This window comes from Odocoileus virginianus, chromosome 32 (genome assembly GCF_023699985.2).
Source record: "Odocoileus virginianus isolate 20LAN1187 ecotype Illinois chromosome 32, Ovbor_1.2, whole genome shotgun sequence".
Taxonomy (NCBI): Eukaryota; Metazoa; Chordata; class Mammalia; order Artiodactyla; family Cervidae; genus Odocoileus; species Odocoileus virginianus.
The window spans coordinates 29,356,885-29,382,166 of NC_069705.1; the positions used below are offsets into that span (position 1 = coordinate 29,356,885).

The 25,282-nt window shown below is 42.8% G+C and overlaps 1 protein-coding gene across 2 annotated transcripts in view; it reads right to left on the bottom strand.

Annotated features, from left to right (window-relative positions):
• Positions 1 to 8,370: 8,370 nt before the first annotated feature.
• The window catches only part of TRAPPC11 (trafficking protein particle complex subunit 11), a 37,269-nt gene continuing 20,357 nt past the window's right edge, over positions 8,371 to 25,282 (bottom strand). The window contains exons 18-30 of one of the 2 annotated variants that reach the window (XM_070460090.1): positions 24,805 to 24,935; positions 23,717 to 23,872; positions 21,766 to 21,953; positions 21,511 to 21,659; positions 21,171 to 21,292; positions 19,760 to 19,879; positions 18,579 to 18,644; positions 18,314 to 18,470; positions 17,277 to 17,388; positions 14,227 to 14,318; positions 12,852 to 12,985; positions 11,198 to 11,365; positions 8,371 to 9,334 (exon numbers count right to left, since the gene is read on the bottom strand). In XM_070460090.1, coding sequence (XP_070316191.1) covers positions 9,296 to 9,334; positions 11,198 to 11,365; positions 12,852 to 12,985; positions 14,227 to 14,318; positions 17,277 to 17,388; positions 18,314 to 18,470; positions 18,579 to 18,644; positions 19,760 to 19,879; positions 21,171 to 21,292; positions 21,511 to 21,659; positions 21,766 to 21,953; positions 23,717 to 23,872; positions 24,805 to 24,935 — 1,634 coding nt within the window. In that variant the 3' untranslated portion in view covers positions 8,371 to 9,295. Of the gene's footprint in view, positions 9,341 to 11,197; positions 11,366 to 12,851; positions 12,986 to 14,226; positions 14,319 to 17,276; positions 17,389 to 18,313; positions 18,471 to 18,578; positions 18,645 to 19,759; positions 19,880 to 21,170; positions 21,293 to 21,510; positions 21,660 to 21,765; positions 21,954 to 23,716; positions 23,873 to 24,804; positions 24,936 to 25,282 lie in introns of both variants that reach the window. The other variant, XM_020876533.2, reaches the window with a different exon arrangement.

The following is a 25,282-nucleotide window of genomic DNA, read 5'->3' on the forward strand; positions in this document are numbered from 1 at the left end:
GGCGTCTGCAATGCAGGCCACGCTCCCTTCCGGGAGGGGACATTCCAGAGGCACCTGCATCCACTGGCGTCATCCCCTGGCCTCTGTCCACTGAAAAAAGATGCACAACATGAGGGTTACCAGTTCAGTTATAACTGGGGCAAAACGAGGACAGCAGACTGCAGACAGCGCCTCAGATGGTTCTGGGAGACAGCTCCAAAGAGGTAGGGGGGAAACGTCAGTACAAATGTGATTTTGGTGAAAGGGAATACATGTAATCAAGCACATATTTTTCCAGAAGGTTTCTACTAGTCTCATGAAGCTTTGCTTGTCACGAGAAACAGTCATCACCATGAAGGATTTTAGTGCTTTTCTAGATATGAGGAGATACAAGAATTGGGCTCATAAAATTAGTTCCTGAGCATAGCTAACTCTCTGAAGACCTGTCCTGCCAGTTTACCCCAAGCTCAGAGTGCCTCATTTCTGCTCTCCTCCCTCGGCCCTTCAGGGGGTGTCGGAGGTCAGCAGCAGCTGATTTAATCCTTGTGGAGGTAGATGGTGAGCGCCCATGACAAGTACCAGTCTGCAGTTGACAGCCGGTTAAGATACTAGCCTCCTGCTTTCTGGTCACAGAGCTTCTCCACCCTTCTATTAGCACCTGAAGCGGGTGGGGGTGAGCTGGGAGCTCAGGAAGGCCAGGGTGTTAGAACACTGGGTCCCTACACCTGCGGGTGGCCTGGAGGTTCTAAACTGGACACAACCTCTGTCTTTCTGGACTATGATACCGCCTCCTGGAAACAAAAGGTAGATTTAATAGGGCTCCACACCCTACGTGGGCTTGGCAAAATCCTTAGAAACCTTTTTGCATTCACTTTGAAAACGCCCCCAGGGGCCTCTTTCAGAGTAGCAGCTGGCCGGCTTTCTGGAAGGGGCTGCACCACGTTTAAGCCAGGGGTGATCCCAGTGGGGTGAACGTCCATCTCAGACGCGCTGGGGGTCCAGCGCCGGGGCCCAGCCTCGTTGCCGCTGCAGCCGTGGGTAGCTAGGTCCTCGCATCCCTTCAGCGCGCGCTGCGGGGAGGCGGGGACCCGGGAGTGCAGTGGACCAGGGGTGCAGTGGACCCGGGGGTGCGAGGACCCGGGGGTGCAGTGAAGGGGAGCCTGCGTGCATGCGTGCGGAGTCGCAGCTCACCCGCCCAGCCAGGGTTTCCGCAGGTCATCCAAGCAGGTACAAGAAAACCTTTTCGCTGGCTCGTCACAGCTGGGTTCCGATTTTAAAAACATAAAGGCGCCTTGTCCTGAAGTCACCCAGCCTGTCTAACCACTTTGGAAATTTCTTTCTGCTTCGAAGAACTCGGAGTCAGTCATGCGACATCGTCCTGCGTGGTGAGCTGGCGTTATTCATGCACGGAGCCTCTCTCGCAAGGGGCGGCCCTGGTTTCATCTTCTGTGAGGCAGCGGGTGGCAACACTTGAAAAGAAAGGTTCAGCTTGCCCAACCCGCTCAGGCACACTTGACTTTGAAAACAGTAAATGCTCTACTACCTGATAGAGGAAGAATGATTAACCTGAAAAAGAAAACATGGTGGTTAATGGTTGTAAGCTGGCATGGACACCTACCCCCTCCTTTGACCAAACTTTAATCAGGCTCCTCTGAGCACATCTGCTCAACCAGGTCCGACTTGGGCTTCTCTACCTGTCCCTGGAGAATCCAGTTTGGGCAAGAAGCCTGCTAAATCAGGAGGAATTCCCCACCTTGGTACCTGACCACCTCCACTGCCTTCAGCAGGCATTCTGTTGAGTTGGTCTAGCAAGAATCCCCCTCACCCCTTTAGGGTTTGCCTCAGCAGTAAAAGAAATTTCCCCAGGTGGCTCAGTGCTAAAGGATCCACCAGCCAATGCGGCAGTTGTGGGTTCGATCCCTGGGTTGGGAAGATCCCCTGGAGAAGGAAATGGCAACCCACTCTAGTGTTCTTGCCTGGGAAATCCCATGGACAGAGGAGACTGGTGGGCTACAGTCCATGGGGTCATAGAATAGGACATGACAGAGTAACTAAACAACAGCAAATTTCCCATCCACTGACCCCCACTGGCTCCTTGCCTTCAAATCCACGCTCATCTCTGTCAGACTTGAATCTGATCTTACTCCCCTACAAAACCCCATCACAATAGCCCCTCTTGAATAAGTCTGGCTAACTGTCATTAACAAGTATCCTGAATAATTTTTTAACAGTATCTGCGTCTGTGTTGAAAGATACACCATGCCGTGATAATCCAGTTTTCAAAGAATTCGCAGAAAATCCATTTATTAAATATCATTGAATCTTTCCTCTGTATCAGGCTCTTGCACTAATTCCTCTAGGGAATCACTTGGAACCTCTGTAATATTGATTTGTAGTGTGTGGTTGGCCCAGGTTTGCAGGAGTGATTGTCTGACAAAAGTTTGTAGAAAGTTTTCTTGTTGGTCTCATTCTTACAGCTGAAGATTCCTTGTCAACTTTACTTTTCAAAGCAGAGGCTTTACAGAGGTAACCACAGGCATAAGAATCCCTCTGGGGACCTCCCTGGTGGTCCAGTGGTTAAGAATCTGCCTTCCAAGACTGGGGACACAGGTTGCATCCCTGGCGGGGGAGCTAAGATCCCACATGCCACGGGGCAACTAAGCCCATGCCCTGTAACAAGAGAAGCCCATGCACTGCAAGAAGATCCAGCATAGCCAAAATGAAATAAATAAAGTTAAAAAAAAAAAAGAATCCCTCTGTTCAGATGAAGCCAGATGGAAGGCACTATAGGTGTCCCTATAGAGAAGGTGACAACTGCCACCAAAATGTCAGAAAGTCCTCACACCAACTCCCCTGTTTGCAGTCTTTCGTTTACATGATTATTTCATAAGAAGAAAGGAGAAAAGGAGAGGACCAGTAAACCAAAACAAAAATCAAAGCTCTTGGTTAACAAAGAGTTAGTTAAGGCACCCCTCATTATCCTGAAAATTATAAAGAGAAAGAATCAAGTTATTAAAAATTCTTTTCTTTCCTATAGGAACTATTTATTAGAGTAATTACATAGACCTAGTGGGTGAGGGGGAAGAATGCTTCTCGACAGCATAATTCTAGCCAATAAATGCAGGCCAGTATATTAAAATTATATTTTGCAACTTCTAATTAAGTGACTGATTCAGACAATTGTCATTGATGGATGTTTAGCTGAACCTTATAATAAAGGGATTAAGCTGTCATCCTGTAAGCCCACTGATCTATTTTAGCATCCCTAAAAGTGAGGCAATCAGATCTGTGTGGCAACAGATAGGCAGCAGATCAACTGTGAGATATTCCTAAAAAAAAAAAAAAAATGGGGCAGGGGAGGAGGTAGGTAGAAAGGGACTCAGGCAAGCTCTAAACTCTTAACTCCTAGCCCACGGGAAATCCAAGGAAGAGAGAAACAAGCCAAATGACACCGTGGGAAGCAACCAGCCAACACCAGGGTGAGGACTAGTTTACAAGACGCTGACCCTATTTCTTTAACAGGTCAATGATAAGGAACAGAAGTGGGGAAGGGACTGTTCTACGTTAAATGAAGCTTAAAAAACCCTTGGGACATGATTAAACATAATGATGGACCTTGTTAGGATGCTGATTGAAACAAACCAACTGTAAAAAGACTGCTTAGTCCATTAGGGAAAATTGAACATATATTGTATATTAGGCAACTTCTAAGGAATTATTGGCAACTTATTAGATGTAATAATGCATTATATGCTTTTTTTAAAGTCCTTTTATTTATGGGTGAAATTATATAATAGGGGAATAGATGTCGGTACAGTGCTATGTAGATGGTAGATAGCCAAGTACGAATGGTTAGAGCTGAGTAGACGCATGGAGGTGTATTGCAGCCTCTTCTCTTGTGTATGTTTGGAAATTTTCTCTATTAAAAAAATGAAATGAATTAAGTGGTAGCAATTACAAGCAGAGAAAATATTGCAAATGTAGTCTGAACAACTTGTAGGCACTAACACCTCTGATAAACAGATGAGCTATCCTGTGTTTAAACAATTCAGTACTTAAACACATCATGAATGTAAGGGCTCCTTACTGTTTCCTGGTAAGTTGGGCATTTGGGATTCAGTCCTCTGTTGAGACTATGGTTTTTGATTATCACCTAGGGTCAAACATTTTTCAAGCCACAACTCCTCAATACTCCGATGAGAGCACTATACAACTAACAAGAAGACAGACTTTGTTCAAAATGATCAAATTCCAACAGAAAAAGCCCTGCTCTCCAGAGGCAACAGTGCTGACAGCAGCGAGCGTTCTTTCAGTTTTCAGTGGGTTTCATTCCTCCCCTAATTCTCTCATCAATTGAATGTGAACCTCTCGGGTAGGGAAAACAAAGCCAGCGCCACTCAGTGGTGCACGTCTGTCTACACTGAGAGAGCTTGGCATGCAAGGAGGTGGGCAGGACCTGACACCAGCCAGCACCTGACCTGTCTAGTTTACAAACTATGTCCTCAAAACCCAGCTCCCGTAACGTTGTCGGTTCAGGAGTGATGGAAACGCATTCCCATACATGAAACACTCCCAGTAGTTTAGGGACGCGGAAGCCACTCCAGCGTCACTCCAGGAGTGAGCCCCTCCTCTCCGCTGCTTCCTCACTCACACCCTGTAATCACCTCCACTGGGGTGCCTCTCTACCTTGAATCTTTTATGAATTTTTTTATCATGGAAAATTGCAGACATATTCAAAAGTACAGTCCCTAGGCACTCTTTACCTACTTTTAAAGAATGATCAACGTTTTTCAAATCTTGTTTCATCCACTTCTTGCTGACCTAGGTTGTCTTCCGGTTTTTGATTTTGTTTTCTGGAGCATTTTAAATTTAATTTTAATTTAATTTAATTTAATTTTCTGGAGCATTCCCACACATCTCATCAGTTCACCAGTCTTGTGCCCGCATCTACTGCATTCATCGCATGGCAGCATCTCGGGCTGGACTGCCGGTCCTCAGGAAGAGGATTGCTTTATGCTTTAGTCGCCGAAACAGAAACTGGCCCATGGCGAGCACTCTGAACACTTGGAAGTCAATGTGTAGGTAAGGGCAACAGCGCTGCTGCCATAGACTTAAGAACAGGTCTCGGTCACAGAGTGCGGAGTGGCTCAGTCCTCAAGCCCGTATTTAGCCAAAGCTCATCTGTTTCGGAGCAAACACTGGCAGCCTTAGAGCGGTTCAGCATGTGGGCTCTGCAGACAGAGGTCCTTGATTTGAATCCCAGCTCTTCCACCACGCGCCGTGTCTTTGGGTAAGACAGGTTGTGTTTTCCAAAGATTGCAGTGAGCTCTCCTGTCCCCACTGTTCTTCTAGGATGTGGCCATTTCCCCAGCAAGAGATAGGGTTCATGTTCCCTCCTCTTAAAGGTGGATGTGCCTGTGAGCATGGTGGAAGTGACGTTCTGTGCTGTCCAAGGCCAGGTCTTGGAAGGGAATGCGGCTTCTGTATTCCTGGCTGCACCATCCACGACATGTGAGTATCCAAGCATTCTGAGACCGCCATGCTGCGAGGAAGCCCACAGACCACCTGGAAAGGTCCTGAGACTACACAGAGAGATGGCTGGCTAACCCCAAGCTGCTTCAGCCTCCTTGCTCTCACCATCCTATTTCTACTTCATCTACTGCCAAGCGAACAGCTGCATGAGTGAACCCAAATCAGAACTGCCCAGACAAGCCCTTCCTCAATTTCCGACCTCCTGACACCATAAAAAATGATTGCTGTGTTAGGCCACCAAGTATTGGGATGATTTGTTGTGCAGTGATAACCAGAATATTGGGCAAGTTACTTAACCTCTCTGTGCCTCAGTTTCCACATCTTTAAAATGGGGATAATAAGTTATCTACTTCACACCGGGCTTTTTGGAGTATTAAACAAATGAGGTTAAGACTGAAAATCACCTGGTACTCTGTAGTCCTCAGTAAATATTGGCAATTATCATTTGGGAAACATACATGGTTTAGAAATCCTGGCCAACCTAATAAAGATTAGCATTTGCAAGTTCTTACATGCCAGGCAGGCTGATAGATTTTGCGTGAGAAGTGTTTTCTGTAAATGAAAAACCAGCTTCAAGGTGGCTGAGTTTTGCATTCTCTGAATGACTGCGGAGAAACTAGAATTTAAAACATGGCTCAACCTATCATTTGCACAGTATATGTCACCGGAAACACAGGCGTGCCTGGCAGGGCTGACTCTGGTAAAACATGCTTCAGAAAGCAGACACAAAAGGCCCGGTGATCACTGTCTCTTTCGCTCTCAGGCACAGGTAAATTGAGTGGAAGGGAAAGTTTCTCACCCATTTGACCTTGGAAGAGAACCTGAACGTACTTAAGCCAAGAATTTCTTTTCTCGTGCATGAAAACACAGGGTTTTATACTCATTTGGCGAATTGTATGCAGCCCTTCAGTAGCTGTCTGAGAATGGCATTGTTGACTAAAATACAAAGATGGTGGCCGTGGGGCTCACTCATCAAAGGATGGCATGAGGATCCCTTGGTGGAAATGTTTCAGAACACAAATCCACAGCTAGAGGAAGTCACGTTTCTATTTGCTATCACATGTTCAGTCAACAATCTCTAATCACTAATGTCGCACCTAACCGCTTCCTGAAAATTATAGCCGTTATCATCCATTCTCTCAACCAGTAAATAACACAATCCATCTTCTGCATTTTTTTTTTTTTTTTTTACCTAGTGTAAAAAGTACTAGGAGTTGGGACACTTTGGGTGCCTTTTCTGGGGTTTTAGGTCAAGAGAGGAAGCTTCAGAAAGGTACATGTGGAAACTACATAGACCCTCCTCATTAAAAGAGTGAGTTTAACTTTCCCACTTGGTTTTTCCTTGAAAGCACCCCCTCTTTCTTTGTAATGCCAATGTGGAAATTCCAGCTCAGAACTCTTTAGAGCTATTGTTAGGGACAACATCAAGAAGACAGGCTTTTCATATTCTTGGGTGGAGTTATGAACGGGCCTTGAAAGAAATGACGGAATGAGAACAAAAGAATCTTTTTTTCAAGTAAGGTGAAGACATTAAAAAAATAAAAAAATCTAAGAGCCATGAACTATACAGTCCCTTAAAAAGAAGAATTCAAAGATAAGGAACCTAACACTTTATGAGGAAAGCTGAGTTGAAGTTGTAATTTTAGGATCATAAAAATATAAAATGAAGCAAACTCGAAATTATTTTTATTCCAAAGACAGCACCGTCCCCATCCTCTTGGTAACGCGCCACACTGATTAAAAACCAGTGCTTTCCTTCAAGAATCAGAAAGCAAACTTCAGTCACTCCCCCAAAGCCCAAGTTTTAAATGCTTTATTTAAAAATGGGTCCCCCGGAGTGGTGCGTAGTACTGGTAAGGATAATAGTGAGACCCATATGGTGACACAGGACTCAGAGAGGAGACAGGAGCCTCTCAGGAGGGACAGAGGGGCTGTGGCTGAAGCACAGAGGCTCCAAGCGGAAGGGTCTATGGTCCTTCTGGGCACTTGTAACCTCACTGAGTCAACGGCTCCTGCAATGCTGTGATAGCTCTGTTTGGGGAACCCAGGCAAGATCACTATTTCATGTATTTCTGAATTAAAATTTGCTGTAATAAGTAAATAAGTAAATGGAATACATTTGCAGTAAAATGAACAACTTGGGAGGATTCCTGGTTGAGAAAGGATTACGCTGCTGAGGGAAAGCACAGGCCGGTTTATGTGGTGTATTTGCACTCACAGAGATCACACTGACATCAAGGCTAGTGATGCTAAAGTGGATGCTGGAGAGCCACGTGTCCTAACACGCCCTGGATACTTCGTGTCTGACAATGGCGGTGTACACACAGGAGACGTTTATTATGTGAGTACGGCGTCAGACACACCTGTGATTTTTCAAACGGCAGGTTACATCCTGTTAGTGAGTCATGAAATCAATTCGTTATACCAGGAACATCTTTTAACAAAACAGAGTAGGATATAAAATAAAAGAGCACAGAGAAAACATTACTTCATGGCATTTTTGTTTACAGTCCCTCTGTGTTTTTAATTTTTATCATCCTCATAACATGCGTCTCAGAGGGTATTATCATCACATCATCCATGTCTCCCAGGTGAGAAGACGAGACACACAAAGGGCAACGTGAACAAAGCCACCAGACCTGGGCCTTGGCCCTGGGACAATCCGACAAGCTCCCGTGGTCTCCCCGTGAGCAGCGGGGACGGCAGGGAGCTCAGATTCCCCCAGCCCATCACAGCCCCTGGCTGCACAACACACCCCCACCACACACACCCCTGCAACGGTGTTTCCCAGCAAAAGCCGCTCCACAGAGCAGCTATCCAAGCAGCTCAAAATAAATAAAAGACACATACAAGCAGGTCTGAAAGAGAAAGCTATTTATTTACATCATTCTTTTCCTTTTTACAACTCCTGTGCTTTTAAATAATAAAAATTTCTGGATAATGGGGGAGTTTTAAATTAAGATATTTTAACAGAGGATTTTCACAATGTTTTTTTTATGTACATGAATTTTCAAAAGTTTTAAACAGTTCTTTTCAACCTGCATGACATAACTAAAAGCTGTAGACCTTTAGATTTAGACCATGCATCTTTCTCTAAAACTTTCAGTTTAGGAGATTATGTTTAGCATCTTGCAGTTCAGATCCTGACAGGTGAGGATCTTGTTGACGTACCTGCTTCGTAAATGAATCAAGCAAGCGGAACCTATCTGAAATGTTTTGATGGTAAGCAAAGGTTATTTTTTCTTAGACATCTTACATTGCTTTCATTAAAACTTTTTCGAAGTTTTCTCTGTCAGTCACGTGACTGCTTTCTTGTTCCTGTGTATGGACTCTGAGCACACATTAGATGCATGAGAACAGATTTATTCTATTCTATTTCTGGTTTAGCCAGCTCTCAAAGACACCCACGGGGATTCCAAGCTTTCTAGACACTGGTGCATGGCTCCCCTTGTCCAGGCATATTTCAGAGACTTAACTTTCCTCGGCTACTGCACATACAAACCCCCTTACTGTGAAGATGCCCGTGTCCATAAGACAACTTTCAACAAAAACAAAGGGCTAACACCCTTTCACATCACTCTGACAGATTTCAAATATTTATTAGTCAAACTAGAAAAGAGATTTTCCTAATATTTTAGCATGACTTCCTCTGAAGAGTTGGTGTAACATCCGTTAAAAAGTAGAGAAGATTAACCTGTACCATGATCAAGTACAGCTCACCAGGAAACAATCACACAGTTCTGTCCAGTTTCTCCATGAGAATAGCTGAGGCCCATCCTGAATCTCACGCGGCCGCAATGGAGGCGTCGTCCATGAGCCGGCCCTGTGGCTTCGGAGGGGAAAACAAGGAGGGTGTGCACGGTAAGAATGACCACAGAAGCGCTGTTAACTGGAGAGGGTCTGCAAGTACTTGGAACTGTTTCACGGACACAGAATAAACGTGTGCAAGTTCCCATCTGTCTCATTCCCCCCACGTTCTCTCGCCACGGGAGCCTGGGGATGGCGACCTCACAGCTTCTGTGCGGCCCGCTCCCTGTTCCTAGCAGCAAGCTCACCAGCGCATCACATCCTCTGCCCGTGGAGTCCCCTCGCCCCCTAACCTGCAGCCGCCACCCACCCGGCAGTGTACCGCGTGCGACAGGGCGCCTAGCCCCCGCTCCCGCTCGAGTGGGAAAGCTTTAGCCTCCCTCTCGTGCTCAGCCTGTGTCCCGGGCTCCAAGCGGGCCACAAACCTGAGCTGCCAGCAAGCTCCTTGGGATTCAAGGGCTCCCCTTCTCCTGTTTGGGAAAGAGTGATGCATCATGAACTCTACGGTGAGTAGCTACAAAGACTGCGAGGACTGAAGTGGCGGATAAGCACAGAATGCCCCTTTCTCGAAGCTCACTGACTGAAAAAATTTGAAACATGACATCGGAAGAGGAACAGCTGGGAGTGAATAAAAGATATCGTGACTGCTTTTAGGTGTAAAGTTTCTGACAAGTCAGCGACACCCCAGAGAGTCATCAAGTAGTTAAAAGAATGAGATTCCTGCAAATGACCTTATTATGCTGACGGACTTTAGCAGAAAGAGAGCAGGAGAGGCAATAGACCAGCGTTAGAACCGCAGCACCACAGGTCGGCGGCTGTGATTTAAGCAGACGATTCTGGGGGTTCCCTGAGGCAGTGAAGGGGCTCTCCTGCTCTGTTCTGTTGCTGGGAGGTTTCATACATGTAGATACACATGCATGCATGTGTGAGTAAGGCAACTGAAGCTCAATGCAGGAATGGAATGAATGAAAGACTAGGTCAATCAAACAACAGGAACCTGGAAATCATATCCCTGTTTAAAAAAATCAAAACATTAAACCAGAGTATAGTTTCTGACTGGTGATCATTTTTAGAAAAGATCCAAATCCAGTAGCATTACAGAGTTATTAGAATCAGAAAAGTTCAGGGATTTTATTCAGAAAATTAATCCATTTTGATTAAAAAATAAATTATAAAATAAAATAAAATAATTTTAAAAGAAAAACAAAAATAGAAATATATTTTACTAAGCCAAAGGAAACACATGTTTAAGGATGCCATCAAGATAAATCTTAATTTGCCCAAAGGAATAAAAATCTTTAAAATTAGATCTAAAAAAAACCTATAAAACAGAAAATAAAAAATTGATAATAACTTAATAAGAAACAAATAGCAATATTGCCGAATTTATGTAGTAACAAAATGCTAACATTGTTAGTCTCAAATACTATTTAGTGAAGTTTACGTGAAAAAACTGTGGTGTTGGAGAAGACTCTTGAGAGTCTCTTGGACTGCAAGGAGATCCAATCAGTCCATCCTAAAGGAAATCAGTCCTGAATATTCATTGGAAGGACTGATGCTGAAGCTGAAACTCCAATACTTTGGCCACCTGATGAGAAGAACCAACCCATTTGAAAAGACCCTGATCCCGGGAAAGATTGAAGGTGGGAAGAGAAGGGGACGACAAAGGATGAGATGGTTGCATGGCATCACTGACTCGATGGATATGAGTTTGAGCAAGCTCCAGAAGTTGGTGATGGACAGGGAAGCCTGGCGTGCTGCAGTCCATGGGGTCACAAAGAATCGGACACAACTGAGCGACTGAACTGACTGATGTGAAAAAACATCTACTTGCCTTTGTTTCCAAGACAATAAAAAGCAGAAAATGTCTAAGCCTCACCTTTACAAAAATAGTGGTTGGGATGAAGCGCCTGAGCAGTTGATTTGTGAAGTTGGGAAACCTGAGCAAGTTGATGTTGAGAGACGGCAGCTGCTGGTACCCAGCCATCAGAGGGTAGAAGTTATATAACATCTCCTGTTCCGTGCCGGGGAGGATACGTAATCGAATCTAAATCACAGAAGTGACAGAAAAAGATAAGCAAATCCATGTATCAAATAAACTTGCAACAGCTACATGCTGTTACCGGTTGAATTCTGGCAAATGATCAGACACTTAAGTCTTTCTGGAGAAACATTTGCACCCTCTCCTATTCATACATCTTCCAGACAGACCCCGAAATGTAGGGCTGAATTAATGAGGCCAGAACCACGCAGGGAACATGTAATGCAGACATGCGCACGGTTTCTCAGCTTCTACCAACATGCAGAAGGCAATCTGTACTGGCTTAACAACGCAAACACTACAGAGCTCAGCTCTTCCTGTGTCTCAGACCAGGCAGGTTACAGCCACAGTGCGCGATGGGATAACGTGGAAAAGGGCATCTCTGTAAACATTACATCGACATGAGAGGAGCTGGTTGTTTCCTGTGTTTTGTCTCAGGGATTTTACACTTCTGGTAAGGTAAGTAACTTCAGGGCGAAAAAAAGATGTTTGTACTTCAGGAAAGAGCACCACCTGGTAAGATTTTCGGTACTTTAATTATTTTTAAGTCAATACGTGAAAGAGATCAGGACAATCAAGAAAAGCTTACTTATTTGCGAGTACATAAAGGTATGTGATGAGTCAGAGATAATATATGTGTGTGTGAACCAACATATTACAGCCAACATTATACTTGGTATATGGTAATATTATAAATCTCTATCCATGTACAGACTTATTGTAGACTTCACGTGTAATTCTACACTCATTTAACAGCAAGCACCGCACTCAGGACATGCCAGCCAGATGGCTGACTCAGGGTGAATACTACTTGGTGTTATTACAAGTTTGCGCTCTAATTACACCCTCATTATTAATAATAAAAGGCATGTGCTGACCACGGAGGTGTGTCTCTGTTGCCACGTTGACACAGGAGGACAGTATTCTTACTGAAAACATGGTTTTGCCTGGGAGTATGTTCCACCCAAAAATCTGATGAACTTTTCCACCTCTGAGATGAACAGATGAAGCAAAACATCTGAATCATGAATTTTTCTATGTAGATACAAAATTGTGCCTACACGTAACACAGATATTCTATGCAGGATCAAAATCTCTAAAAAATTATACCGATAGTTTAGAAGCGAATTAGGCTTTTAATCTGTGCAGTTATACTTCAAAAGGTCTCAGATTAAAAGATACATGCACAAACTCCTTAGCAATAAAAGGAATATTTAAAAATTTTCAGGGATTCTATTATTGTCCAAGGATTTGTGAACTCTTATTTTATATGGAGAAAGAACCTCTATATGTGATCTCAATATGGAAAGGGTGGCCCATTTAACCCACTTCTACAGCAAGTTGTAATTAATCTTCAAAAGTGACTTAAGATTCACCACTATCAAAACAAGAGGGACCACAGTCAAACTTATCAATTCATTTCTGATAGCTCTCCACTTTCTGGCCACACTCCTGTGTCTTCACAAGCAACCCCGTCAGATACAACCTGTACCTGTTTAAGCCCTGAGAACATGAAGGCATCGCTGGGCTCCACGGAAATCTCCACGTCTTGAACTAAGTCCGTCTTATTCTGCAGGTGATACCTGACAGGTAGCGACTCTCTGACACGCCCGAACGACGGCAGATCTGAAGAGGTGACATTTCTCTTGGTTAAAAAAAAACAACAAAGCTCACCACTCATGGGTTCCTTTTGTAAATGAATTTCATTCCATAGGCATGGAGTTGTTTAAATTAATGAAAGCACCGCATTGTTGTTAAATTCTCTGATTGGAAAACAGCCACAGGGCTATGATAAAGCAGGCTAAGAAGAATCAAAATCCTTCTACAACTGATTTGGCTCAGAAAGGGTCTCGGCTACCAAGAGCTGAATTACCTTTTAGGAATAATTTCTTCAGCCTACAAAAAAATTTCCCTAAACATCAATAATGGCTCGAGAAGGGATGACAGACATTATGGGTCCCTTGGTGGAAACTATGATGTATTTTTGTCAAAACCTTTAACCTGAATTTGATCAAGACTAGAGATCTAACTGGGATTCCCAGGTGGCACAGTGGTAAAGAATATGCCTGCAATGCAGGAGACACAGGTTTGATTCCTGGGTTGGGAAGATCCCCTGGAAGAGGAAATGGCAACCTGCTCCGGCATTCTTGCCTGGGAAATCCCATGGACAGAGGAGCCTGGCAGGCTACAGTCCATGGGGTCATGAAGACATGACTGAGCACACACATGCACAGATCTAGCTACTAATTTATAGGGGCAGAGAAATACTTAAAAATGACACAATGCAAGTCAGCAAATCCAGACTGTAAGCAGCTTTACAGGAGAAGGACAGTTTCTGCAACAAATGAACATCAAGGAAACGAGGGGGGAGGTGAAGGTGGTAGAGGCGTTGGTGGCGGGGTAGGGGCAGTGCAGTAGGGGAGAGGCTGCCTGCCTGCCTAGCGATTTTAAGAGTCTAATCACCAGAAGCCAATCACAGCAATGCAAAGGCCTTGTAACAAACTATGAAGAACATTCAGAGTCAGCTAGGGAAATCTCAACACAGGAATTTGATCATAATGCAAAATTATTACTAATTTTTAAAGTTATCAAAATGACTCTGTGATTATGTTTAGAAAAATAGCCAGTGACGTTAAAGATGCATACTGAAATCTCTATAGATGAAATAACATCAAGGCACTTGCTTCCAAATGATGAGGGCAGGAGGGGTGTGTAGAGGTATATATAAAACAGGACTGGCCACAATCTCCTTTTTGTAAATAGTAGGCATTTCTTGTAACGGGGAAAGTTAGAAAAAAAAATCTTAGAAGCTAAAATAAATATTCTCATTGGATTTGTTAGCTCAAATAAAATGTGAGTGGGGTCACCTGCGTTCACGTGGAGAGGGATGTTTTCCACGATCACGTGGGGCAGGGTGATGATGGTGCTGATGATGGGGACGCTGTCCATGGCTGAAGTCCTACAGCAGAAGAGAAGCCACTTAAGTCCACGTTTCATGCAAGAAGTAAATGCGTCAAAACCAGGGAACATGGGTATTCACCAACTCACTACAAAGCAAACACAAATGACCCCTTTTCTAAAGGGTTAATGGAAGGAGTTTGTGAAGCAGGAGCTTTTCCAATCCCACTTTTGAGAACTTCCAAAGAGCGAGCTACTGTTTGGTCTCAGTGATGAAGTCAGGACTCGCGTCAGAACGTAAGTCAACTGCACCACACAGCACACCATCTAACCCAGCGTTCCGGTAGCAAAACGGCCTCAGTCTGCAGCAGGGTGGTGTCAGGTGACGACACGCCGCCTCCTCACACTGGGGACCGTCCCCGGAGGGGCCAGGCCACTGGACACGCGCTGCTGTGACGGCGCTGGGGGCGTGCAGGAGCGACTGAAGACCGAAAAATACTTCACTGTCAGCCGACACAGTGGCATTCCAACACCACTGAGATACAGTGAGTAGCGCTGTGAAACGGTCGGCTACTTTCCCTGCAGGACAGTCAGGGTGGGACCCACGGGGCGGCTGGCAACTCTCTGACAACCCGTGGGAAGAGCCTGTGTGCAGAGGTGGCACCTGCTGAAACAGGTGGCACTGTTTCAAAAGCGCAAAACACTACTGAGCAAACGCCACGGGCAAACACAGCCAACCCCTCACTCTTAAGACAGATGCATCTTTACGGTATTACGGTGACACGAGAGAGTCAACCAAACAGTGCCTTCAAAACACTGTTTTAACGCCTACAGTAGAATGTGAATTGAGCTAAACATTAACATGGTAAGTTCAGGAGTGTGGAAAGAAAGACAAGCTAATTTTTTTTAAGAATATTATTTTTTCTTTCTTATTTTTAATACTTAGTTTTAAGATTTATAATTAAGCCACACAAGAAAATAACACATGAAATGCCATGTATCCACCTCCTAGTCTAAGAGAACATAACAACAGGGCTAAAGCTTCTCATGGACCCATTCCTGCTTGGACCCCACCCCAACCCTCCGCTCCAAAAGTACCTACTAGCTTGAATTTGGCATCCATTATTCCTGGGTTATTTCTTTATGCTTTTCCAAATTATACATACAGCCTAGGAAGCATATGTTTTACATGTTTTCCAATTCTGCACAATTTGTTCATGTCCTGAACATATGCAGTTGCGTTGTTTCATTTAACATTAACAGGCTGACAGCTGTAGCTCTGGTTCCTTCATTTTTACTGATATATAATACTCCACTGTACAACTGTGCCACAATTTACCTAACTTCCTGTTGGTGGGCATTTAGGTTGTTTCCAATTTTTCATTATAAACAGTGCTGCTATGAACATTCCCACCCATGTCCCCTTCCTGTATGTTTGAATCTTTTCCAGGATTGCATGGTATAGTCATCAGCTTACCAGGTATTGCCAAACAGATTTCCAGAGCAGCATTCTAATTTTCCTTCCCCTCGTGACAAACTTTGCATTGTTAAACCTCTTTATTTTTGCCAAGTAGTGGGAGTACACAAATCTCAGATTACTTGTAAGGCTGACCTTCTTTCTCCTGTGTTTACTGACCATTGAGCTTCTCCTGATCACCATGCCTACTCAAGTATTTTTCTCAACTTTCGGTTTAGATGTTTCTTTTTAACGATCTGAAAAAGTTCCTGATCTGAACTCGAATCCTTTGTTCATTTCAGATGTTGTACGTAGCTTTCCCCACTTTGTACTATCTTTTCACATTCTTCATGGCATTTTCTAATGAACTGAAAAACTTAATTTTAAGAAATCGAATTCATCAATTTTAGAGGCTCATACTTCTAGTGTCTTATTTAAAGAAATTCTTCCCTACACCAAAGTCATAAAATGACTCTTATTTTTCTCCTAAAAGTAGTAAAGTTTTGCTTTTTACAATTAGAACTTCAATAAATCTGAAATTAATTTTCATATACAATGCACACACAAATATCCCATCTTCTCCCCAAGTCAATACTCAGTTGTTTACCACCAATTATAAAACAGTTCATCCCTCCCCCAGTGATAACAATGCTACTGCTATGAAACGTCATTTCTCTATGTGATCGGTGGAACAATTTCTAGACGCGCTCTTCTGTTCCACTGGTTTATTTATACTTCTCCCTGAGCCCACATCATAGTGATGACCACTGTAGCTTTATAAAAAGTCTTAGAATCTGAATGGCTAAGTGCTCTTGCCTAGCTGTACCTCTGCTAAGAAATTCTGACCATTACTGACATTTGACCTTTCTATACAAATTTTAGATCTGAGAGTGTCAAATTCCACAGAAACAAAACAAGCTGCTGAGATCCTGAAGGAAATTGCACTGAATCTACAGACAATTTATAATATTAAATCTTATCCAAGTCTTATCAGAGACTACTTTGTACCTCTCCCATTTCTTTAGGTCTTCCTTGAATGTTTTACATTTTTATAATTTTTTCCATAAAGGTAATATATATCTTCTACTAGATATGTTTCTCATCATTTTGCTATTACATAAATGATACCTGTTTTATAAGTACTTTGCCTTGAGGTTTATTATTGATATATAGAAATCCAACTGATTTTTGTATACTGATGCTATATCCATAGCAGTCTTGCTGAAACTATAATTCTCATAATCTGTTGATCCCCTTGGGTTTTCTGTGCAAACAGTCCTACTGACTGCAAATGAGGGCAGTTTCTCCTAAGGCTTTTACTGGTCCTGTCATCAGAATTTGGCTAAAATCTAGTCAGTATATAGATCACAAACTGTAACAAACACGAACGAAAGTTATCCTTATTAATCTGTGTGTTTTTGACAAATGGTCAGTGGCAGCATGTAGCTTCTAGCCTGTTCTACAGGCTGGCAGAAGCTCTCAACTATAACTGACAGTGACGCACAATACAGGCACGAGAATGACGCAAATAATGGAGAAAAGGCAGGGCAGACACAGACTTACCTCTTCCAGGAGATAATATAATGCCCGGTTGCTACTCCGCCTTCAACATTTCCAATCGACGGGCATCGGAGACAGAAGCACTCACTGGCGCTCTCTCCAGTCTGCAAGACAACTGCAAGACAGAGACTTTATAATCCACAACCATCTCATCTATAAACAGAGGGCTTTATATCCACGTAATGTAACCAAAAAAAGGACACCTTATCAATTTTTTGTATATCATCTATAGAGACTTGGAGAAGTTAAATGACTTTTTCAAGGAAGACAGGCAACCAGAGCAACTAAAATAACCTGCTTATATTTGGTCTTGGGCTTCCCTGCTGGTTCAGATGGTAAAGAATCTACCTGAAATGCAGGAGACCCAGGCTGGATCCCTGGGTCGGGACAATCCCATGGCAAAAGGCATGGCTATCCACTCCAGTATTCTTGCCTGGAGAATTCCATGGACAGAGGAGCCTGGCGGGCTACAGTCCATGGGGTCGCAAACAGTCCGACACGACTGAGCAACCTACACACATATTTGGTCTTAAGACTATATCGTGATTTTTTTCCCTCACAATATTTGCCCTTATAATCCAGTTGAGCACAATTTTGCTTGGGCTAACATTCAAACTAGTTTTTATTCCTTTTAAGAAATACAAGAAAGCCTAAGGTACCCTGAACCAGAAAGGTATTATCTCTTCTATAAACTGTTTTAGTTGGATGATTTAGAAAATTTGTCTACTTTTCTATTTTCCAAAGTTTCTTTGATAAATACCTTTTCCCTTTTCAAACTATAAACAGCAGTAAACATCAATTAAAAACAAATTAGAAAAAATCATTCTATTAAAAATCCAAACAGGAAAAAGAACTATATTTTCAAGTACATTTTTGAGTATCAAGAATCCGATCCTTGGGACTTCCCTGGTGGTCCAGTGGTTAAGAATTCGCCTTCCAATGCAAAGAATCCGATCCTTTAAAACAAGGTCAACTGCAAATGATGCTAACTGTCCCCCCACTGTCTTCTGCTAGTGAAGGGGGATGAGCCACACTCGCACCTCTGTCCACCTGGGACTCCAGCTGGTCCACGGGGGTCATGGAGGGAGCAAGCTGCAGCTCACTGGAGACGATGGTGAGGGCCCAGGGGGAGGCACTCAGCAGGTCGGTCATGAGCAGGAAGGGGATGTCCGCATAAACCCTTTCCAAGTGCTCGAACTGTTGCAGGTGGAGACAAAGGTCTGTCAGGAAGTACACTGACCCAGTTCCTTTTTTCTGTTAATTTCTATCAGCTAAGTGATTTCCAATATGCTTCCCAGGACATACCTTTGTAGAAACAAATTTAACTGCAACATCAAATGGGAAGACCGTTTCTATTGTTACAGTTTCATCCTGCAAGGAAACGGAAAGGGCACATCGATGGCTTTTCTTAGTCTTAACAAAAGAAAATTACAGAACACAAATCAATTACTGATCAAAAAATAATCCCAACTTAAACATGACAAAACTAGGACCTTTCCCTTAGACAATATTTGTAAAAACCTATGTAGAGAGTCCAAGTTAACATTTCTAACAAGGTATCTATGGCTGTGTAACAGTTCACCCTGCAGAGTGCTTTCTCATACATTATTTATGGCAGGATCCAGCAACAGTGGGCAGGGCAGGCGTCATCACCATTTCACAGATGAGGAACCAAAAGTTAAAGATTTAGCAATTGGCCTTAAGCCATGAAGCTAGTGGTATGAGGCATAGAATCTGGGTCTTCTTTCTATCTGAGTCCCTTACTTCACTCTGACTCAAGGTGACTAGAACGAGGATGATGATGACAGCAATGATGTGATGTGATAGCATCACCGTGTGTGCTAAGTCGTGTCTGACTTTTGCAACCTTGTGAACTGTGGCCCGGCAGGCTTCTCGGTCTATGAGACGGTCCAGGCAAGAGCACTGCAGTGGGTTGCCATTTCTTCCTCTAGGGGAGCTTCCCGACCCAGGGGTCTACTCTGTGTCCCCTGCATGGGCAGGTGGATTCTTTGCCACTGAGCCACCTGGAAAGCCCTTATAATCACTGTACATGTACTGTAATGCTCACAGTAACTCAAGAAAACAGATGTCAGTACTATTGCTGCTTTAAGATGGGCGGTGCGGGGGGGCGGTGGGGCGGTGGTCCACAAAGCTAGTAGGTGACAAAGGCAGAAGCTGAACAGACTCTGACCCTGGAGTCTGGACTCTTAACCCACCTGTTCCATCTCTCTGCAAGGGTCTGTTCACAAAACAATGGGCTTTTATTTATCTTTGCTTCCCAGTGGCTTTTTTTTAAAAGAGCCCAGAGCCCAGACTCTCTGCAGTGACCAAGCTACAAACCCCCAGATTTCTGGGTCTCCTCCTCTGTTGGGCTGGGAGGACACTATGATCACCTAAGCTGCTCATTTCACAGGTTAACTAAAATAACACCAAACAGAAAAACACTCCACATATGATATTTCTCAAAGTCGCCATGAAAAAAGTACCTTGTGACACTTGCAAACAATTTCTTTTCCTTCAATAGTTGTATTGATCAGGTAAGAAACATACACAAGAAACATTCTTGAGCCCACTGTTCCACAGCGAAAGTATAACGTTTTCTCCAGCTGCAACAACATACAAGTATTTTAATTAATATTACAGAGACTATCTCCTGATATATATTCTAGGATAATGCTCCCACCTTCCAGAGTTTACTACACTAACTGGGAAAACACCTGAACACTTTTTTGTAGCTGTTCCTGCCACAGCCTAAGACTGGGGTCATTATCAGACCATCTCTTTTTCTATTATCATTCTCAACTTCTCGTGAACTCTGTGTTTGCTTTGGAAATAAAAGTTGACTGAAAGGTTCTTTCACGAAGTTATAAAGTTTATGTTATTTAGTTATTTTACCATGCAATGGATTTCCTATATTAGGATCATGTTATAAAATCCCTTGTATAAAAACTGCTGAAGATATTTTATACATTTAAATATGTGACACCACCCTTATAGCAGAAAGCGAAGGGGAACTAAAGAGCCTCTTGATGAAAGTGAAAGAGGAGAGTGAAAAAGTTGGCTTAAAACTCAGCATCCAGAAAACTAAGACCATGGCATCCGATCCCATCACTTCATGGCAAAAAGATGGGGAAACAGTGGAAACAGTGACAGGCTTCATTTTTTGGGGCTCCAAAATCACTGCAGATGGTGACTGCAGCCATGAAATTAAAAGATACTTGCTCCTTGGAAGAAAAGCTATCAGCAACCTAGACAGTGTATTAAAAAGCTGTCAACAAAGGTCCATCTAGTCAAAGCTATGACTTTTCCAGTAGTCATGCATGGATGTGACAGTGGGACTATAAAGAAAGCTGGGTGCTGAAGAACTGATGCTTTTGAACTATGGTGTTGGAGAAGACACTTGAGAGTCTGTTGAACTGCAAGGAGATCAAACCAGTCAATTCTAAAGGAATTCAGTCCCAAATATCCATTGGAAGGACTGATGCTGTAGCCGAAACTCCAATCCTTTGGCCACCTGATGCAAAGAACTGACTCATCTGAAAAGACCCTAATGCTGGGAAAGATTGAAGGTGGGAGGAGAAGGGGATGACAGAGGATGACATTGGATGGCATCACCGACTCAATGGACATGAGTTTGAGCAAGCTCCAGGAGTTGGTGATAGACAGGGAGGCCTGGCGTGCTGCATGCAGTCCAAGGGGTCGCAAAGAGTCAGACATGACTGACCGATTGAACTGACCTGAGACATGTGAAATATGTGTATAAAATGAGCATTAGTTAGATGACTTGTTTAGTCTCGGGATGTGCTGTTAAAATGCGCTAAAGCTGTCTAACACCCACTCCATGTTTAACACTACAACCTAACTCATTCCTCTCCAGTCCCGGCTGGCTGAGCTCACCTGTTCCCCGGGGTGTAAGTCCCCGACGGGAATGTCAGTGAGCAGAGCCGGGTAAGACTCGTCACACAGTTCCGTCCCATGAAGAGTCACATGCGTTTTCTGAGTTAAATTGGCATCCTGTCCTGAAAGTACAAAATGTTGACATTTAAAAAATATAGAAGATTCAAAAATAAAATAAAATAAAAAATACAGAAGATTCAAATGTGGTCCTGCAAATCAACACTGCAGAGTGAGCACTTGATCATAACCATTTTTTAAAAACAGATTTCCTGAAGTTAATACCGTGATGCTTATTTTGTGTTAGATCAACACAGATGAAATTTTGAAAAGAAAAGTTTACCAGGTTTTAAACCAGCAGTGAGCTTCACGTCTCTGATCGGGGTCTTCTCGTGGGATTGAACGGTCACAACCAAACAGTACATTTCGTTAGTCAGGGCAGGGGGATCGTGTCGCAGATGGACCGAAATGTTTGGAACTCTGGAAATGATCCTTCGGGGAAAAAAATGCTAGCTGAGTAACTGATCTAAAAACAACAACAACAAAGTATTCAAAGAAGTGAGATGACCTTCCACGACCGGCCCGCGGCCCGACTCACATGGTGCTCGCCTGGATCACGATGCTGTCCCAGTGGACCTCACTGTCGGGGAGCCTGGGTCTTCGTTTGAACGAGCGCGAGGCCTGCAGGGCCTCCTGGGCAGAAGCGGCATCCCCGCCTCCTCCCTGCCAGTTCAGGACCACACACCTGCCCGCCTCGCTGCCCAGAACCAGATCCATGGACGTGATCTGCGAGAAGGAGGTCTGTCAGAAATGCCACCTCGTACAGTTTGTTATCATCCCTTCCCAGGAAGTCTCAGGGTGGTGGGCTGCTGGGCTGTGGCGTCCCTAGGACCCACGACGTGACACATAGGTCGGAACGCCGGCTGGGAGAGCCCGCTCCTGGGCTCCCTTTGCTGGGACACCAGCTAGCAACCCTGCGCCACTTTTCAACCTCTTCCCCGTCACACGAGGACAATAACCCGGCTCTCCAGCCGAGACGTGACAGTGTGGCGCTGTTACCGCAGCACCTGGGTGGTGCCCGAGGGACAGACACGCAAGCAGTGGCTGCTGGGTGAAATTAACGAATGTCCCAGTAACCACTCACCTCCTCCTAACCTAACTCCTAGTTCCACACAGACTTTTCCTGACGACATCGACAGTACAAGCAAGGAAATGCTTTACTAACTGAATAAAGGTCCTTTCCACTAAATCTATTCACAAATATATTCAATAGCATTGTTAATTTTGACTTGCATCTGGTAGGCTTCCTTAGGTGTCTTGTTAAAATTTTTTAAAAACTTCCTTAGGTATCTTGTAAAAAATTAAAACATGACATTAGGGGTTTAGTCAAAATCAAGAAGAATTTTTTTAAATGAATAAGCAAAAACTCTAGATACTGGTTTACAGATTATATAATAAACAGATTCACAAAAATTGCTATGGGAAGCCTGGGGGTGCCGTCTTATGTTTCTGTCTTAGGAATGGTCCCAAGTTCAGATTAGCTTACCTGTCCCACTCCAGCCATGGGAAAGCAACACTTCCTGAGAGGCTTACCCCATCCTAATCACTGTTCCAGGAAATTTACACTAACTGATTTAATCCTCATGGAACACTAAGAGGGAGGTAACGCTATTATCCCCACTTTACAGATGAATAAACTGTGATAAAAGCAGTCAAGTAACTGCCCAGGGCCACAAACAGGTAAGCTGGAGAGCGGGAACTGAAACCCGTGGAGTTTGGCTCCAAAGTTTATGCTCAATAAAAATGAGTTTCATCATGTATTTCTGAAAGACATTTTAATTATCTACATTAAATGAATCCTTTAAAGTACCTATCTTTTTAAAACGATGCAATTAGCAATGTTTAAACATCAAAATGGTATCACACCTTAGCGTGAATTATGTTGTATTTTACAAAATATAATTGTTACATTATAGAATGCTTGCGCTCAGTCATTCAGTTGTATCTGACTCTTTGTGACTCCATGGACTATAGCCCACCAGACTCCTCCGTCCATGGAATTTCCCAGGCAAGAATACTGGAGTGGGTTGCTATTTCCTCCTCCAGGGGATCTTCCTGACTCAGGGATCAAACCCAGATCTCCTACATCTCCTGTGTTGGCAGGTAGATGGTTTACCTATGTGCCACCTGGAAGCCCACATTACAAAAAATATATACACACAGATATACATGATATATATAGTTTAAAATTCCTCAACTGATTATACAGGCATTAAAAATAAGGTTGGTCTCATGTGTTAACAGGAAGTGATGTCTAACACAACACTATCTAGCAATTTAAAGCCAACTACCAAATATTACGTATAACATATTCTCACTGAAAGGAAATCTATCAAAAAACTGTAATGAATGATTTCCCTTGGTAAATCCAAATGGAAGATTTTCATTTTTAACTTAATAAACCTAAGTATTATTGAAATTCTTTCTGATGCATATTCATTATTACTTATATCATTGAAAATATTTTTTAAACACATTTTATAACTAACCTCAATTTTCTTTCCTACATCTTCAGTTTTTGCAACAAACTTAAATAAAAACTTCCTTGTTTTACCAGGAACTAAACACATCTTGCCTTGAGTCAAATTTTCTAAAACGTCATTTGCTCTGGATGATTCTTCGATTACACAGAACTGGTTGTATTCCTGAAAAAGACAGAGTGAGAATCATGGTTTACGTTTCTTACACATTAATTTCATGCTATTGCTTTAAGATTCTCCAATTAATCAGAAGGAATCCTTGGGTAATGGTTTGTAGTTGAATAAAACATACTAATCTTCAAGTGACCCAGGCTTGCTCCTGCCCTTGCTCTCAAAATGCTTCTGTTTTAATGGGGCTGACATACACTGAACTTTCTCAGGTTCACCACGATGCTCAGAATATAGAAACTCTCAATAAATGCGTGCTGGTTAACAGCTTCACGTACTTTCTGGGTCACCAGAAAATTAGAAGTGGGCTTATAACTGAAACAGGATGTACTCAAGCACTTGCCTACATCACACTACAAAAATGTTCACATGTGAGAAATATACTATCCCAATTCTGTAGAAAAAAAGCTGCTTATATATGGGCGCCATACGATATTTCAACTATCTGAGAAGTTAACTGTGATGCCCCCAAAGGAATGAAACTGGAAGAGCACATTTACATATTTACTTTATGTCCATCTATTCAACTTTCATTTCTTTAAAATAAAAAAGATAACAGTTTTATAATGAAAAGCTAATACTAATGTTAGAATAAAACAAATGATTTTGAAAATCTGATCACATTCATTCTGAATACATCTTGAAATTCAAGTTACATATTATAAAACTTTTCTCTATGTAGACAAAGTTCATAGGTTTCCTAAGCAGGAAGTGAAAACAAAAATTAGAATAGGAAAACTGTAAAACTTGCATTGCGGAAACAGAAGTTGAAAATTATAAATACACTTATTTTTAGATAGACTTTATCAAACACTTGTTAGTGAGAAACCTACTAAGACCTAAAATTCACGAAGTTCATTTTACTTTATCTAATGCAATTTACAATACAATACATACATGGTAAAAATCAGATTAAAAGCTACCATTACCTGATTATTAAAGCTGATACAGAGTTTAGAAAACCGAATGGGATGTGGACAATCAGCCTTCAGATAAACATCAAACTGCACAGGAACATCGACATGAAAACTTGGGGCGTGGAACTTAGCTTTGCATTGCACTAGAAACAAAACAAAACGGGCCAAGTAAGACTCCACCAGACGTGCTAGCCCCACGCATGTTTCTCTCTGACCTACATCTGCTCTTCAGAAAGGAAACATCTCCACTGGTTATTCTAACTGACTCCTGAACTTGAAGCATTTCAACAGACATAAATGCAGTTCACTCTTTAAAAAAAATTTAAATGAATTCTACCTCAAAAACCTCTTTAATTTTAAAAGCATGCTTGCTCCTGAAATATAACTGACATATGGTTTTAAAGAAAAAAGAACCATTCTGTTATTTTTAGCTTATTTCAAAACACCCACTGAGACAGGAAAGCATAAACCTTTTAAATAACTGTCTTTT